The 17313-nt window shown below is 38.3% G+C and overlaps 1 protein-coding gene across 40 annotated transcripts in view; it reads right to left on the bottom strand.

Moving 5' to 3' along the window:
* Nucleotides 1–17313, bottom strand: part of CACNA1C (calcium voltage-gated channel subunit alpha1 C) — a 735043-nt gene that overhangs the window by 36088 nt on the left and 681642 nt on the right. For all 40 annotated transcript variants that reach the window (XM_045071752.1, XM_045071757.1, XM_045071772.1 and 37 more), the window contains 4 exons: nucleotides 8091–8256; nucleotides 7377–7504; nucleotides 6427–6523; nucleotides 4554–4656 (listed from right to left, as the gene is read on the bottom strand). In XM_045071752.1, the coding sequence (XP_044927687.1) occupies nucleotides 4554–4656; nucleotides 6427–6523; nucleotides 7377–7504; nucleotides 8091–8256 (494 nt within the window). The remainder of the gene's footprint in view (nucleotides 1–4553; nucleotides 4657–6426; nucleotides 6524–7376; nucleotides 7505–8090; nucleotides 8257–17313) is intronic.

The raw sequence follows: 17313 nt of genomic DNA, 5'->3' as shown, positions 1-17313 counted from the left end.
TTTTGATGGGGTATTTGCCTGGTTTGGGGATCAAGATAATGCTGGCCTCATAGAATAAGTTTGGAAGTTTTCTTTCCATATCTATTTTTTTTTAAATGGCTTCAGAAGAATAGGTATTAATTCTTTAAATGTTTGTTGGAATTCTGCTGGGAGGCCATCTGACTCTGGACTCTTTTTTATTAGATTTTTAATTACTGATTCAATTTCTTTGCTGGTTATGGGCCTGTTCAGGTTTCTCATTCTTCCTGTTTCAGTTTCAGTAATTTATATTTTTCAAGGAATGCATCCTTTTCTTCCAGATTGCCTAATTTGTTGGCATATAATTGCTCATAATATTCTCTTATAGTTGTTTGTATTTCTTCAGTGTTGGTTGTGATCTGTCCTTGTTCATTCATGATTTCATTTATTTGGGTCCTTCTTCTTTTCTTTTTTGATACATCTGGCTAAGGGTTTATCAATCTTATTAAATCTTTCAGAGAACCAGCTCCTAGTTTCATTGTTCTGCTCAACTGTTTTTTTTTTTTAATTTCTATATTATTGATTTCTGCCCTACTGTTTATTATTTCTCTTCTCCTGCTGGATTTAGGCTTTATTTGCTGTTCTTTTCCCAATTCCTTTAGGTGTAAAGTTAGGTTGTGTATTTGAGAGTTTTCTTGTTTCTTGAGAAAGGCCTGTATTGCTATATACTTCCATCTTAGGACTACCTTTGTTGCATCCCAAAGGTTCTAAACTGTCATGTTTTCACTCTTATTTGCCTCCATGTATTTTTTAAAAAACTTCTTTAAATTCCTGATTGGCCCATTCATTCTTTAGTAGGATGCTCTTTAGCCTCCATGTATTTGTGTTCCTTCCAAATTTTTTCTTGTGATTGAGTTCAAGTTTTAAAGCATTGTGGTATGAAAATATGAATGGTATAATCTCAGTCTTTTTATACCACATGAGATCTGATTTGTGACCCATTATGTGATCTCATCTGGAGACTATCCCATGTTGCTTTAAGATGGAATGCTTTGTATATATCTGTGAAGTCCATCTGTTCCAGTGTGTCATTCAAAGCCCTTGTTTCTTTGTTGATCTTCTGCTTAGATGATCTGTCTATTGTTGTGAGTGGGGTGTTAAGTCCCCTATTATTACTGTATTATTATCAATGTATTTCCTTAATTTTGTCATTAATTGGTTTATATAATTGGCTGTTCCCAAGTTAAGGGCATAAATATTTACAATTGTTAGGTCTTTTTGTTGGATAGACCCTTTTATTATGATAGAGTGTCCTTCTTCATCTCTTATTACAGTCTTGGTTTAAAATCTAATTTGTATGATATAAGGATTGCTACTCCAGCTTTCTTTAGATGTCCATTAGCATGATAAATGGTCCTCTACCCTCTCACTTTCAATCTGGAGGTGTCTTTCGGTCTAGAATGAATTTCCTGTAGACAGCATATCAATGGGTCTTTTTTTTTTTTTTTTTTTTTTAATCCAATCTGACACCCTATGTTTTTTGATTGGAGCACCTAGTCCATTTACATTCAGAGTAAATATTGGAAGATCTGAATTTAATGCCGTTGTATCACCTGTAAAGTCACTGTTTTTGTAGATTGTCTATGTTCCTCTCTGGTGTTTGTTAGTTTGGGCTCTCTCTTCATTCAAAGGATCCCCTTTAATAGTTCCTGCAGGGCTGGTTTAGTGTTCACAAATTCCTTTAGCTTTTGTTTGTCCTGGACATTCTTCATCTCTCCTTCTATTCTGAATGTCAGCCTTTATCTCTCCTCTATTCTGAATAACAGCTATTCTTTGTTGTGTATTTTCCCATTTAGCACAATGAATATATCATGCCAGCCTTTTCTGGCCTGCCAGGTCTCTGTCGACAGGTCTGCTGCTGGCCTTATGTTTCTACTCTTGTAGGTTAAGACCATTTTGTCCTGGGCTGCTTTCAGGATTTTTTCTTTATCTCTGAAATTTGCAAGCTATTATATCTTGAGGTGTTGACCTATTTTGTCGATTTTGAGGGGGTTTCTCTGTGACTCCTGGACTTGAATGCCTGTTTCCTTCCCCAAATTAAGGAAGTTAAAACTATTCTCATTTTTAAAAATTCTTTTTTTGTTTTGCTGTTCCAACTGGGTGATTTCCACTGTTGTCTTCCAGATTGCTAAGCCATTCTTCTGTATCATCTAATCTGCTGTTGATTCCTAGCATATTTTTCAATTCAATTATTGTGTTCTTCAGCTCTCTGGTACTTTCTTATATTTTCTAACTCTTTGTTGAATTTTTCACTGTGTTCCTCCATTCTTCTCTTGACTTTGGTGAACACTTTTTATTATTATTATTATTTTTTAAATTTTTAAATTTTTTATAAACATATTTTTATCCCCAGGGGTACTGGTCTGTGAATCACCAGGTTTATACACTTCACAGCACTCACCATAGCACATACCCTCCCCAATGTCCATAACCCCACCCCCCTTCTCCCAACCCCCCTTCCCCCAGGAACCCTCAGTTTGTTTTGTGAGATTAAGAGTCACTTATGGTTTGTCTGGTGAACACCTTTATGACCATTACCTTGAACTCTACTTTGTCTGGCAAATAACCTGTCACCATTTCATCAGAATTTTTTCCTCCTGGGGCTTTATCTTGTTCTTTCATTTAGAAGATATTCTCCTGTCTCCTTATTTTGTTTGATTTTCAGTGTTAGTCTCTACATATTAGGTGGAATAGCCACCACTCCCTATCTTAAGGTGTAGTCTTGTGTACATTGTGTACATTCCATGTGTACATTGCATATGCCTGGAAGCTTTGGCTGGCTGGCTGGATCTGAAGCCAATATGTCCTGGGGGAGTCCAGGGGTGCACTATGCCTGGATGACCCTGATGGAATGGCTTGAGCCTAAGCAGGCACTGGCTGAGGTATCTGGGAATACACTGAAACTGGAGGTCACCTTGGCAGGGTGGGGCAGGGATGGGTGGAGGGTTATCTTGGGGAGAGCTGGTGTAGGTTAAGGCTCATTGGAGTAACCCTAGCAGGCCAACTAGAGCACCTGGATCCTGCTCCCATCTGCACTATCAAGGTGGAGGGGAATGTAAACAATGGTGCTTGTTGGTACCTCCAACTTGAAGAGAACTCCAGTAGTTCCCCTTCCTCTGCCATTTAGTGGATATAAATGGATTTCCTTCACTTATAGTGTTGTTACCCTTTAAGCCACTGTTCTTCCTGTGTCCCAGGTTGGGTGAATTTGGGTATAGTGCTCTCAGTGTTATTCTTCCTCACTGCAGGTTGTCACATTGCTTTGTTGGAAAAGGGTTTCCCATAGTTACCATATCTTAATCTTTCCTGTCATTTTCTGTGTGGTCCCTTTAACCTTTGTTGTGTAGAAGTTGTTCAATCAGCACTCAGTTTTCCCAGAAGAATCACTCCATATGTGGGTGTAGATTTGGTGTAGCCTTGGGAGGAGGTGAGTTCAGGGTCTTCTTATGCCAACATTTTGGACTGCCTCCCTCAGCCTTTGTTTCTCTTTAGTTTGGCAGCATAACTTGAACCATTTTTAATTTTTTAAAGATTAGTTCATTATTTTAACATATGTCTTGCTAGCCTCGTTCTTGTTTCCCTTCATTTTAGATGTTTCTATTATTTTCTGGAAGGATTTAAGTGAGAAAGGCACTTCTCTGCTGGATTATTCACTGAACTGAATTTCTACACATCATTATCTTTCTTATTTTACCAATGAAGGAGCTGAAGTAGAGAGAGAATAAATGACTTATCACATTTTAAACAAGCTTCAATGGCTGAATCTGAGGCAGGTGGTCTTTTGATCACATTCTATAAAACACTATAATAAGCTAGAAGCTGTTTGTGAGCAGTCACATCTTTCTAGGTAAATTCTATGTAGCTTTTCCCACATAGTGGTTCAGAAATACTCATCATCTATAAAGACAGTAGATTATCTCAGCCAGGGCTGCTGCTAGCAGTTTGTAACTTTGTACAAACCAGAAGGTATCCCTTCAGGTGAACATGGACCCGAGGGAGCATGGCCCAACCAGTAGAGCACAGGTGAGATCTTAAACCACACCTGTTGGCTGGCTGAACACCTTGATCCAGGCACAGCTTGTACAATTGTATGTTATGACTTTGACCATAGTCACCATTTGCCAATACGACCCCCTTTTGACAGTTCTAATTTAAAAAGAAATTAAGCATTTGAGAGATCGACACAGTCAGTAACATTCCATTTTGATAGGGTTTAGCCCTGCTTTAGGGAACATTCACCTTATGCTTTTTGAACTATAAACGATGACTTCAAGATATCATCCAGAATAATTTCTAGAAATTAATGGAGTGCTAGAATTCAAAGTAAATATGCTAGAGACGAAAAAACCATTCAAGGAGCAAAGGAAACAAGAGTAGGCCAGGCTCTTCAACATCCCTGGATGTGAAGGTTACCACTGAACCTGTGCTCTGATACTACCCAGAATGGGAAGATCTTGGGAGCATTTTGCCAGCTGTTGGGTTAGTCTGCTAGATCTTCTAAATGGTTCTCCCAGTAGCCCTCAGATGACCCTTACCTTCTGTTTTAATCCGCAGGGCTGTCCGGACCAGGGCAAACAGGGTAGCATTGAACATGACTGTCCCATCACTGTTCAGAGGCATGTTCATGGAGACCAGGCGCTGGAGGTTAAGAGGAGGCAAAGTTGGTGATTATAGCAAACAGTTCTCAAACGATCTACAGAACCACTATGGCAGGAGAGTGCTGGGAGGGAGCCTTCAAACTTGTGTGCAAGTGTCAGCAGCAGGTAGGGGTTGGAGGCATGGGTCACTAAAATGTATTCAAAACCTCTTCTGGGGAGAATTTCAGCTCTCCCATAAGTACTCTCACCCTTCTGTACCCAGTGAGGCAGGAATGGAATTTTTCCTTATTAGACCCTTGCTCCCACAAAGACATGTTAAGCCCACCCAACACCCTCCTCAGCTCAAAGGTCTACTCAGGCATATGGATACACTCTCTACTGGCATGCCAGACACTTGCCAGGAGCCCACCTGCCAGCCAGCATTCATCCAGAGCCTTGCTAAGATGGCAGGTTTGAATTGCAGGAGGCACAGTGTATCCTCTTTTCTGTATATTAAAAAAACATACCTCTGCATCAGGCTGGGTCAAAAGCTTGTTGACTGGGTGAATTGCCCTTTTCTCTCCTTTCTCACAGGCCCAAATTGCTGTTGCTGCATTGTGCCCTGGTGTGGGGACTCAGCACACAGCAGAGTAATTATGAGAAAGAGGACCATGAAAGTTATTCTGGCATTTGCTCTCAAGATATGGTCAAAGATTTATTTGTTAGATCACATGGTGTCCTCTTATTAATCATAGTGCCAAGAAGAGTTATAATTTTCCTGAGTGATGGGTCTTCTTGACTTTCATGGACAGTGTGAATTGTGGAGCAGTCACTGGGAAGCTGAACACATTGGTAGCCTGTTCAGGCCCCTTTGGAGGCTGTGATGGATGCACTATCACCTCATGCAGGCCACACTTGTCCCTGCTATTTTGTCCATTGGGCTTTGACTTTACATTTAACTTGTGCTTTTTTCCCCTCCTCATATCTTATATAACCTTGGAAATCTTCTAAAATTTTTTTTGGGAACAAAATGGAGATATAGGTGAGAAAAAACTGAGCAAAATGGAGCACAATCCAATTCTCTATTTCCCATGAATGGATTATCTGGAGTTGAGGTTTTCTATTTGTGCTTCTTCTATACAGCTCTCTGACCTCACTTCCCCCAACCCCTTTCAGCTCATTGTTATTCCAACAGGGAGTATGGAATGGTGGAAGTGGGAATTAAAAGAAGAGAGGATAGATTAGAAACAGTACTCTTCAGCAACGGCTACCTGGTTGAGATTACAGTGAGGTAAGAGAGGTACCTGAGCACACAATTTATGGAGTGTTCACTCTCAAGGTCATGTGAGGGTCACATGAGCAAGAGTTGGGTCTAAAGACTCACTTAGAAATCTGATGAACAAGATGGATCCTCTCTTTGGTACAATTTGTGAGTGTTTCAGTGATTTTGTACACAATTTTAGGACTTTACAGGTCCCTGACGCTGATGCATGGACCCTTTAATAGCCCTCTGATCCCAGGAGGAGAACCCTTAATCTATTCATCCTTGGCTGAAAGTCTTCCAGGATGACTAGGTGGTAAAACCTGATGGGACTGGGCATGTGGCTTGTTGGATCATGAGGCATTCACTTCAGTTTTCTTTTATAGAATCTGAGGGTTTATTGTTGGAAGGAACCTTAAAATATAATCTGGCTCAGGCCTATTTCTTTAGCACATAAAATATTATCTTCACTTTCTTAAAGTATCAGTGGCCTGACCAAGGTCACGAGACAAATAGGCTTCTTCCCTCCCATATTTTCTTTTTCTCCTGTGAAACCAGATTATCTCTTACTTTGCAAGCCACGCGGTGAGGGCATAGCTTCCCAAAACCCAGTGGGGGCTGAATCCGCCTGAGCAGGGTCACCACATCCAGGTGTTTGATCCGACCCCTAAAAAGAGGAAAGGCAGAAGGAAAGATCAGTCAGAGGGTCATGGTTTCAGCCTGTAGCCCAAGACTCACGTATTAGACTCTCCACAGCTGTTGCCCTATTGGTTAATCTCAGTGCAGCATTGCAGAATTGCATGGCAAAACTCTAAAACCAATATATACATGTTTAGATTTTATTTTTTTATTTTTTTTTAAAGATTTTATTTATTTATTTGACAGAGAGAGATCACAAGCAGGCAGAGAGGCAGGCAGAGAGAGAGGAGGAAGCAGGCTCCCTGCTGAGCAGAGAGCCCGATGCGGGCCTCGATCCCAGGACCCTGAGATCATGACCCGAGCCGAAGGCAGCGGCTTAACCCACTGAGCCACCCAGGCGCCCTACATGTTTAGATTTTAATGAGCAATTTTCCACCAGTTCTATGTTGAATGTGGGAGGAACTTCAGGTAGCGCAATGAGATTCTCACATATACTTGCTGTGGCAATCTAAATATGTCCAAAAGGCATTTATTAAGTGTCAACCAAATGTAATTGACCAATGAGGGTATCCTTGTACCCAAGGCAGGAATAGAGTTGAGATCTACTTGACTCTAAACATTTTAACTTGAATACTTACTAGTTACTCTTGACACAAGGATCTCCCATCCTTCTATTCAACTGAAAATAGATATGTTTTTGACTTAGTCAAAGATGCTTGGCCTACTATTGCTGGCCCTTGACCCTTGACCCTGGGTTCTGGCGCAATTCAGTGTTTCTAATCAATCTACCCAACGCTAACCTGTGTTGAACCTCTTCTGTGGGTATGGTCACACTGTGTCCTCTGGGCTTTGGGAATCAGTATTTCCCTCTGGGAACTTACTTGGCTTCAGGATCATACTCTGCCCAGATTCTTTTAAATTCATCCAGATGATGGGGACCAAGAATTGACCAGTCCCTTGTCAGGTAGTCAAAGTTGTCCATGATGACAGCTACAAAGAGGTTGATGATCTGCAGAGAACAGAGATATGAAGCGTTTCTTGCCACTTAAATACACTTTGCCAGTTAGTGCCATGCATGGCAGAAGCGTACATTTCTGAAGACCCTCTGACTGACTCTATTTACCATTTAAAATATCAGCCCCTGGATATTTGTCTCTTGGCTATGAACCTGACACGGGTCTCCTCGGAATGGTGTGGGATGAATCCCACATGAGGGCTGTAGAGTTTCCCTCATACCAAACTTTGGGTAGGGTTGCCAAGGACAGAGGGCAGCTTTCTCCACCACCTTTTTTTCACACTCCTCATCAAAGTATCCAAAACATATCGGTTGCCTCTAGCCGCCCCCCCCCCAATATCCCTTCTGTCCCCTGGGACACTGCCACCATGACAAGAGCCAATAAGAGATAAGAAAGGTGCTGGTTGGGCTCACTCTGGCCCAGGGCTTTGTGCCCTTTTCTAGTGGTTGGACACTGCTACTAACTGAGTCTTTCCAAGCTGGTTCCTCTGACTGCAAGCTGCAGGGATAGATAGCGGGCCTGGGCTGCCTTGAACTGCACATGAATGATCTGTGGCTGTTTAGTCCCACCTCTGCTTACCAGGAAGGCACAGAGCATGTAGAAGCTGATGAAGTAGAAGACCGCGAAGCTGCTGCCACAGGGAGTTTCACCTTCTGTGCTGTTGCCGGGCTCCGACTCGGGGGCACACTTCTTTCCTGGCATGCAGGCCAGCATGATATCCTGCCATGCCTCCCCTGTGGCACACCTAGGGGAGAGCGGTGAGAGAGTCCACCACCCGTGGGGCCCATCTCATATCTCTGGATCTTTTCTTCATCCTTTGCCCAATCCTCCTCCCCCAGAGGGAACTACTAAATTGAATTTGGTGTTTATCATTCCCTGAATGCTCTGACTAATGTTCACTAAATATGAAGATACATGGCATTGTTTTGAATGTTTTAAAGCTTTCCATAGATGGGAACAAACCACCTTTTCTGAAAAGTTCCTCTTTTTGCCACTCATATTAAGTTTTGGAGATTTATCCATTCGGCTCTCATTTACTCATCTTAACTGCCATATAGCAGTATATTCTATGTATATACCAATTTTTAAAAAAGATTTTATTTATTTATTTGAGAGAGAGCAAGAGCAAGAGCATGAGCAGAGGCAGAGGGAGAAGCAGACACCTCTCTGAGCAGGAGCCTAATGTGGGACTCGATCCCAGGACCCCAGGATCACAACCTGAGCCAGAAGCAGATGCTTAACTGACTGAGCTATCCAGGTGCCCTGTATATACCATTATAAAAAACCTGCTGTCCTGTTAAAGCTTTCCCTTTTCTTTCCTTTTTTGCTATTACAAAGAACCCTGCAATGAGCATGCAGGTCCATGCCTTGATATCTGCTTAGAAAGTGGAATTTCCAGGTGAAGTAGGTATGTCTTCGTTTTCACTAGTTATTGCTGCTTCTCCAAGAATTATGCTCTTGTCATCAGTGTGGGACAAATGCCATTGCTCTGCAGACCTGTTGACTTTTTTTTTGTTTGTTTTATTGAGGTATAACTGACAAATAAAATTGTAAGATATTTCAAGTGTCCATCATGATGATTTGATCCAACTCTACATTGTGCAAGGATTCCTCCCACCTAGTTAATTAACACACTCATCACTTCACATATTTATTTTCTTTGATGAGCACATTTCAGATTTTAGCAAATTTCAAGTATGTAATAGAGTGTTATCAACTTTCATCACCATAGATCTTCAGACCTTCTTTATCTGGTAGATCAAAGTGTGTACCCTTTTACTAACTTCTTCCTATCTCCACCCCATCCAGCTTCTGGCAATTCCTTTTCTACACTCTGATTCTATGGGTTTAGACTTGTCAACTCTTTATATTAGTGAATTTTTAAAAATGTTTCTCATATGATGGGTGTGAAATGATATTTCATTGCTGTCTTAATTTGTGTTTAAATGGTTAGTGGGTTAAGAACTTTTATTTCACCTTCTGTTGAACTGCAATGTTCATATTTTAGTCTGTCTCTCGGGTTGCCTTCTGGTTCATTTGTCGTCTTTTTAAAAAAATATATTCTTTCTATTATCATTTGTCATTTACATGCATAACAAGTACCTTCTTTCCGTCTGTGGCTTGTCTACAGCCTTATTTATGGTGAAGCCTATTTATTTTAATGAATCTGAAGTTTATTTTACTTTTTTAAAGATTTATTTATTTATTTGAGAGCAAGAAATAGAGAGAGTTAGCTTGGGGAGGGGCAAAGGGAGAGGGAGAGGATCTCAAGCAGACTCCCCACCATATGCAGAGCCCAACAGGAGGCTTGATCCCATGACCCTGAAATCATGACCTGAGCTGAAATCAAGAGTTGGACATTTAACCCACTGACTGAGCCATCCAGGAACCCCTGATGAATCTAAAATTTAAATTTCACTGTTTTTTTGCCATCTTGTTTGAAGAAATCTTTCCTTATTCTAGGTCATAAAGATATTCTCCTATATATTCTAAAAATCCTTAAATTTTGTTTTCTGTAATAATGCATTAATCTGGAATGTATTTTTGTGCTTGATATAAGGTAGAAATATGCTTTATCTTTTCCTGTGTAGATAACCAATTTTCTTAGTACAATTTATTGAGCAAGTTCATCTTTACCTACTGATTTGAAATATCCTTTCTGACATAAATTATATTTCCATAGATGTGTGTGGGTCTTGTGTTGCCTTTTCATTCTATTCTGTAGGTTTATTTGTCTCTGTAGGTACAAAAGGATCACACAGTCCTAATCACGAAGCTTTGTATTAAGTCTTGCTCTCTTATAAACAGTGAGTCCTTCCAGCTTGTTGTTCTTCAAAATTGCCTTGGCTATTCATTTTTCCTTTTTTCTTACACAGACACGTTAGAATCAGCTCATCAAGTTCTGTGAATAATCCCACTGAGAGTCTTATTGGAATTGTATAGATTAACTTGGAGAATTTGATATTTTGGTAACATTAAGTGTCCCAGCCATCAACATGGCATATCTTTCCATTTGTTTAATGTCTTTTAAGAAATTTTTATAGTTCCCCATGTATATCTTTTGTTAGATTATTTCTAGGTATCTTATTTGAAATAAATAAATAAGATGTTATTATAAGCAGTACATTTAAGAAGTTATATTTATTTTTATTTTTTATTTTTTTTTTTTTTTAATTTTTTATTTTTTATAAACATATATTTTTATCCCCAGGGGTACAGGTCTGTGAATCACCAGGTTTACACACTTCACAGCACTCACCAAATCACATACCCTCCCCAATGTCCATAATCCCACCCCCTTCTCCCAAACCCCCTCCCCCCGGCAACCCTCAGTTTGTTTTGTGAGATTAAGAGTCACTTATGGTTTGTCTCCCTCCCAAGTTATATTTATCTGTAAAAGATTTGCTGAATTCTCTTAGCTTTGCAGTTTCTCTTGTATAGTTTACTTGGGCAATTAATTTTGAAAAGAGGTTTTATTTTTTTTTATTGTAGTAAAATACACATAACAAAGAATTAACCATCTTAACCATTTTTAAGTGTTTCATTTACTGGTATTAAATACATTCACCTTGTTGTGTAGCCATTACCACCATCCAGCCCCATAATTTTTTCATCTTGTAAAACTGAAACTCTGTGCCTATTAACTAATAAGTCCCTGTTCTCTTCTCCCCACCGTCATTCCAGACCCTGGCAACCACGATTCTACTTTCTGTGTTTACAATTTTGACTAAGTACCTAAAATACGTGGAATCACATAGTATTTGTCTTTTTGTGACTAGCTTATTTCACTTAGTACTGTCCTTGAGCTTCAACCCTGTGGTAGCATATTGCAGAATTCCTTCCTTTTTCAAGGCTGAATAGTATTTTATTGTGTATATATATATATATATATATATATATATATATACACTACATTCTGCTTATCTATTACCTATCAATGGGCAGTTGGGTTGCTTCCACATAGGTGCACAAATATCTCTTCTATTCTTGGTTGGGATATATACCCAGAAGTGGAATTGATGGATCATATGATAATTTTATTTTTAATTTTTGGAGGAACCATCATATGATTTTCCACAATGATTATGCTTTTTTATATCCTGCAACAGGGCATAAGGGTTCCAATTGCTCCACATCCTTGCCAACACTTGTTTTCCATTTCGTTTTGTTTTGTTTTTGGATAGTAGCCTTCTTAATGAATATGAGGTAGTAGCTCGCTGTGGTTTTGATTTACATTTCCCTGTGGTTAGTGATGTTAGGCATCTTTTCATGTGCTCCTTGCTCATTCATGTATCTTCAGAGAAATGTCTATTCAAAATCTATTCAAGTCTTTTGCCCATTAAAAAAAAGATTTATTTAATTTTAGAGAGAGAGTGTGCTTGTGAGTGTCAGTGGTGGGAGTAGGGAGAGGGGCAGAGGAAGCAGGGAAGAAGCAGACTCCCCACTGAGCCAGGAGCCTCCCATGGGACTGGGTCTCAGGACTCTGAATCACAACCTGAGCCAAAACCAAGAGTCAGACATTTAACCAACTGTGCTATCTGGGTGTCCCTGGATCTTGGAACTTTCTGAGGACCAAAACCTTGACTATCTTTTCAGTTTCTATTTGGTTAATTAAAAAAATTCTTTTTAAGATAATTTTGTGATTTATATTTTCCTACATAAAATCATCTACTTTTAAATTTTCTCATATATTGGCATAAATTTGTTCATAATATTTTATCATTCTAAAAATCTCTTCCATATCTATAATTGTGTTACTTTTCTTATTCCTGATGTGCCTTTCTTAAAAAATTGGTTTTGACAAGAGTTTGTCTATTTATTGGTCTTTTCAAAGAACTTAGTTTTAGGGTTTATTGATAAATATTTTTGTTTTATATTTTATTAGTGTCTGCTTTTATTTTAATAAGTGTATTCTTTCATACTTTGGGGTTATTTGCTATTCTTTTTCCATTCATTAGTTTAGTTATTATAGATTTTATAAAACAAGTTTTAGCTCTGAAATTTTCTTTGGTATTGATTGGCACATTTTGTAAATTTAAGATGTACTGCTCTAACTCTTTAATTTCTAAGAAGTATATAGCTTCAGCTGTGAGTTTAGAACAGTGACCCAAGGGGCATCTGTGTGGCTCAGTGGGTTAAGCCTCAGTCTTCAGCTCAGGTCAAATAATCCTAAAATTTGTATGGAATCAGACGAGACCCCGAATTGCTAAGGAAAAGTTGAAAAACAAAAATAAAACTGGTGGCATCACGTTACCTGATTTCAAGCTTTACTACAAAGCTGTGATCACCAAGATAGCACGGTACTGGCATAAAAACAGACACATAGACCAGTGGAACAGAGTAGAGAGCCCAGATATGGACCCTCAACTCTATGGCCAAATAATCTTCGACAAAACAGGAGAAAATATACAGTGGAAAAGAGACAGTCTTTTCAATAAATGGTGCTGGGAAAACTGGATAGCTATATGTAGAAGAATGAAACTCGACCATTCTCTTACACCATACACAGAGATAAACATGAAATGGATAAAAGACCTCAACGTGAGACAGGAATCCATCAGAATCCTAGAGGAGAACATAGGCAGTAACTTCTTCGATACCAGCCACAGCAAATTCTTTCAAGATATGTCTCCAAAGGCAAAGGAAACAAAAGCGAAAATGAAGTTTTGGGACTTCATCCAGATCAAAAGCTTCTGCTCAGCAAAGGAAACAGTCAACAAAACAAAGAGGCAACCCACGGAATGGGAGAAGATATTTGCAAATGACAGTACAGACAAAAGGTTGATATCTAGGATCTATAAAGCCCCTCAAACTCAACAGACACAAAACAGATAATTATATTAAACAAAGGGTCCTGGGATTGAGCCCCTCATCAGGCTCTCCGCTCAGCGGGGAGCCTGCTTTACCCTGCTCCCTCTGCGTGCCTCTCTGCCTACTTGTGATCTCTCTCTCTCTGTGCCAAATGAATAAATAAATAAATAAATCTTTAAAAAAAAAAAAAGAACAGTGGCTCAAAACATTTAAGTGGGTAGATTTTGGAGGAACCTCCAATTTTATGGTTAATTTCTAATTTTTGTTGTATTGAAGTTAGAGATGTTTTAGAATTTATTGAATTCTTCTTTGTGACTTAAATCTTGGCCAATTTTTATGAATGTTTCTGAGTTCTTAAAAAAAAGTACTTTTTTGGGTCATCTATTGATTACAAATTTACTTAAATTTATCAGTTGTATTTTTAGATTTTTTTTTACCCTTTCTTTTATTTTGTTCTATTTGTTCTGTCATGTTTTTACATGTCTCCCATTGTGTGTGTGTGTGTGTTCATTTTCCCCTTATCATTCATTAGTATCTTTGATATGTTTCCATGTAGTTTTATGATTGTTTTGTAATCTTAGTGGATTATACCTTTTATCAGTAACAAATATCCCTCTTTGTATTGTTTAATGCTTTTCACCCGGAATTTTATTTCTTCTGATGTTATTACTACACCTATTTTTTTTTGAAGTTTTATCTGGTATTCTTTTTCCATTCCTTTATTTTCCCATTCCTTTATTTTACTCTATCATAAACAGGCTGCAATTAGACTTCTTGAAGTCTCTTTTAATAGAGAAATTGAATTTTTAGTGATTAATTTTTGTTTTTATTCCTACCATCTTGTTTTATTTTCTAATTTTCTTTTCCTTCCTCTCCCCTTCCCTTTCTCCCCACCCCACCTTCCTTCTTTTGTCTTTCTTTCCTTTTGCAGAATTGTTAAGGCTTTCCTTGTGCGTTTTTTTTCTTTTCCATCTAGAGATTTGGAATATATATATTCCATTTCTGTTTCTCTAATGGTTTACCTTCAAATATTTAATATACCTATTTATACACTTTCCACTGGCTGTGTATAGATTGAACGATATCTGTTTCTTTTCCATAAACAAGAGAAGAATGTCAGCACACTTTCATGTTTCTCATTCTTCCTACCTTGTTGAGATAACATAGGATTTCACTTCCAAATTGCTATTAAGGTTTTGGAAATTTTACCTTAATAGTTATTATTTTTTATTAAAAAATTTATTACAAAAGTTTTCAACCATATACAAAAGTAGAAAATACAAAGAAACCCCATGTACCCATCACCCAATCCTAACAAACATCAATATTTTGCTGTGTGTGTTTCATCTACTTCCCCAACAACCCCCTTTACCCTTTTTGGTTGGAGTATTTTATTTTATTATCTTATTTTATTCTTTTGTATTCTCACCTTTTAAAAATACTGAAAGAGGAAGGGCGCCTGGTGACTCAGTTTGTTAAGCATCCGACTTTTGATTTTAGCTCAGGTCATGATCTCAGGATGGAGACTGGGCCAGAGCTTAGTGTGGGCCCAGCATGGGGCTCCCTTCTCAGTGGGGAACCTGCTTCTCCCCTTCTCCCTCTGCCCCTCCCCCTGTACATGCACACACTCTCTCTCCCTCTCTCTCTCTAAAATGAATAAATAAATTTTTTAAAAAAAATTGAGAATTGACACACAATGTTACATTAGTTTCAGGGGTATAACATAGTGATTCCATAGCTCACCATGACTGTAGCTACCATCTGTCACCATATAACAGTATCACAGTACCACTGACTATATTCCCCATTCTGTATCCTTTATCGCCATGATGGGATATCTTGAAGCAAATCCCACACCTCATGTAATATCATTGTATCAACCCTAAATACTTCAATATGCATTCTGAAAATAATAAAACAATATGTTTTACATAACCACAAAATAATTATTACACTTAGAAATTAGCAATAATTATTTAATAAATAATACCTCCCTTAATAATTATTTAGATTTAATATGAGCTTTATGATTTCTTTGCTCATAACTCATAGCTAAAAACTTTATGGTTACTTTACTAATACCATTACTCTCTTCATTCAATATCTTAGATTAATTTTTCATTCTGTAGAAGGGTATCCTTGCATAGTTGTTTCAGAGGTTTATGTAAGGGAGTAAGCTTTCTGAGCTCTTACACTTTTGGAATCAATTTTGCTTTGTTACTTGAATGCTAATTAGGCTGTATTACAGGCATCTCCATTCAAAATATATTTTCTTAGGGTGCCTGGGTGGCTTAGTCAATTAAGCGGCTGTCTTTGGCTTAGGTCATGATCCCAGGGTCCAGGGATCAAGTCCCACATTGGGCTTCTTGCTCAGCGGGGAGTCTGCTTCTCCTTCTCTCCCTCTGCCTGCTGCTCTCCCTACTTGGGCTCTCTCTCTCTATGTCAAATAAAAAGATACACATATATATTTTCTTCATAATATTGCATACATTATTTGTCTTCTATTATGTACTTTTGTTAATGAGAAGTCTAAGGAAAATTGGTATTTTTTTGAAAATAACTCACTTTTTTCTCTTGGATGCTTCTAGGGTATTTTCTTTATTCTTGGTATTCTAAAACTTCTTCATACAGTGTCTGATGAAGGGACTTTTTGACAAACCTATTTGGCACTTAGTAAGCCATTTCAACCTGAAGGCTCATATCTGTATTTGAAATTTTCTTTGATCATCTCTTGATTTCATTCTTTCCATTCATTCTGTTGTTTGTACCTGAACTTGTATTAGAATGATAAATATTAACTTTTATTATAACTTTGATTTATATTAACTTCTATATATATTTTATATGTATTTTATTTATATTTTCAATCTTTTTGTCTTTTGTCCTTATATATAAATAAGTGTATATTTATATATATTTTATTTATATTTTTAATCTTCTGGTTCTTTTGGCTGTATATTGAGAGAACCCTAGATTTGATCCTTCAGCCCATTATTTCATACTTTAGCTGTGCCCATTTTCTGAATATTTCAACAAGGATGTTTTCCTGAGTTGTCTCTTTAATTTGTTCTTCTTAATAATGACTTAATATTGACTTCTCCTCTGTCTTCTGTTTTTTAATTCAATAGATGTAATATGCTCTGCAGCCTCTCTAAAGATATGAATTATATTTATTTTCAAATCTTATGGCTTTATATGTTCTTTTTCCTCCTCTTGTGCTCATTCATCTGCTAACTGAGGATTATTTATCTTTATTGGTATTCATTTCCCCCCAAAGACTTTGGGTTTATTATTGACTGTTCTTTGTGATTGAGGACCAGTTCACATCTCTGCAGATCAAGTTCTCATTCCAGAGCCTCTCTGGGGACCATGAAAGAAACAGAACATGTGCCACCAGGGGAGGTGGGGAGGTAGCCTCTCTTTGAGGATAGGGGTCCTTGGGGGGACCTGCTCTACTTCTCAGACCCCAACACCCGGGAGCGTGATGGCAAGTGCTGCTCCTTTCAGCTTGTGAGCATAAGCAACTGCTCTCCAAACACAGGTCCTTTGAGGAGCCAGCCTTGTCATGGCCCCAGGTCTCTTCCGGGCCTTTTACCTGCCAATCCTGGAACTGCTCTCACTTCTTCCATAGACCACACATTCTTGGGGATAGGTTTTCCTTAGATCTCGTTCCTTTGTCAGTTGAATCTCTTCTGGTTCCTTCCATTTAGAAATTCCTTGTTCATTCATAGCACTCTTCCATGGTTTTTTTTTTTTTTTTTAAACCTTCTTTCTTAGTACTGTTATGGGTTTATTCTTTTAAGAAATACCTGCTGTCATTAAGAAATTTAGGAAAGGAGGGGAGAGGGAGCCATGTGCTCAGTCTTATATCTGGGTTCAGCTCTGGTATTTAAATATGGCACAGGCTTAAGTGTTGTTGTTAGATTGTGGATTAAAGCGGCCTTTGTGTTCTCAAAGTCCACCATCTGAGGGAGGTGGTAATGTCTCACTG

Source organism: Mustela putorius, unplaced genomic scaffold (genome assembly GCF_011764305.1).
Source record: "Mustela putorius furo isolate JIRA1106 unplaced genomic scaffold, ASM1176430v1.1 tig00003988_pilon_pilon_pilon, whole genome shotgun sequence".
Classification (NCBI taxonomy): Eukaryota; Metazoa; Chordata; class Mammalia; order Carnivora; family Mustelidae; genus Mustela; species Mustela putorius.
Note: the sequence above shows the minus strand (reverse complement) of the source record. Positions and strands in the feature narration are given on the sequence as shown.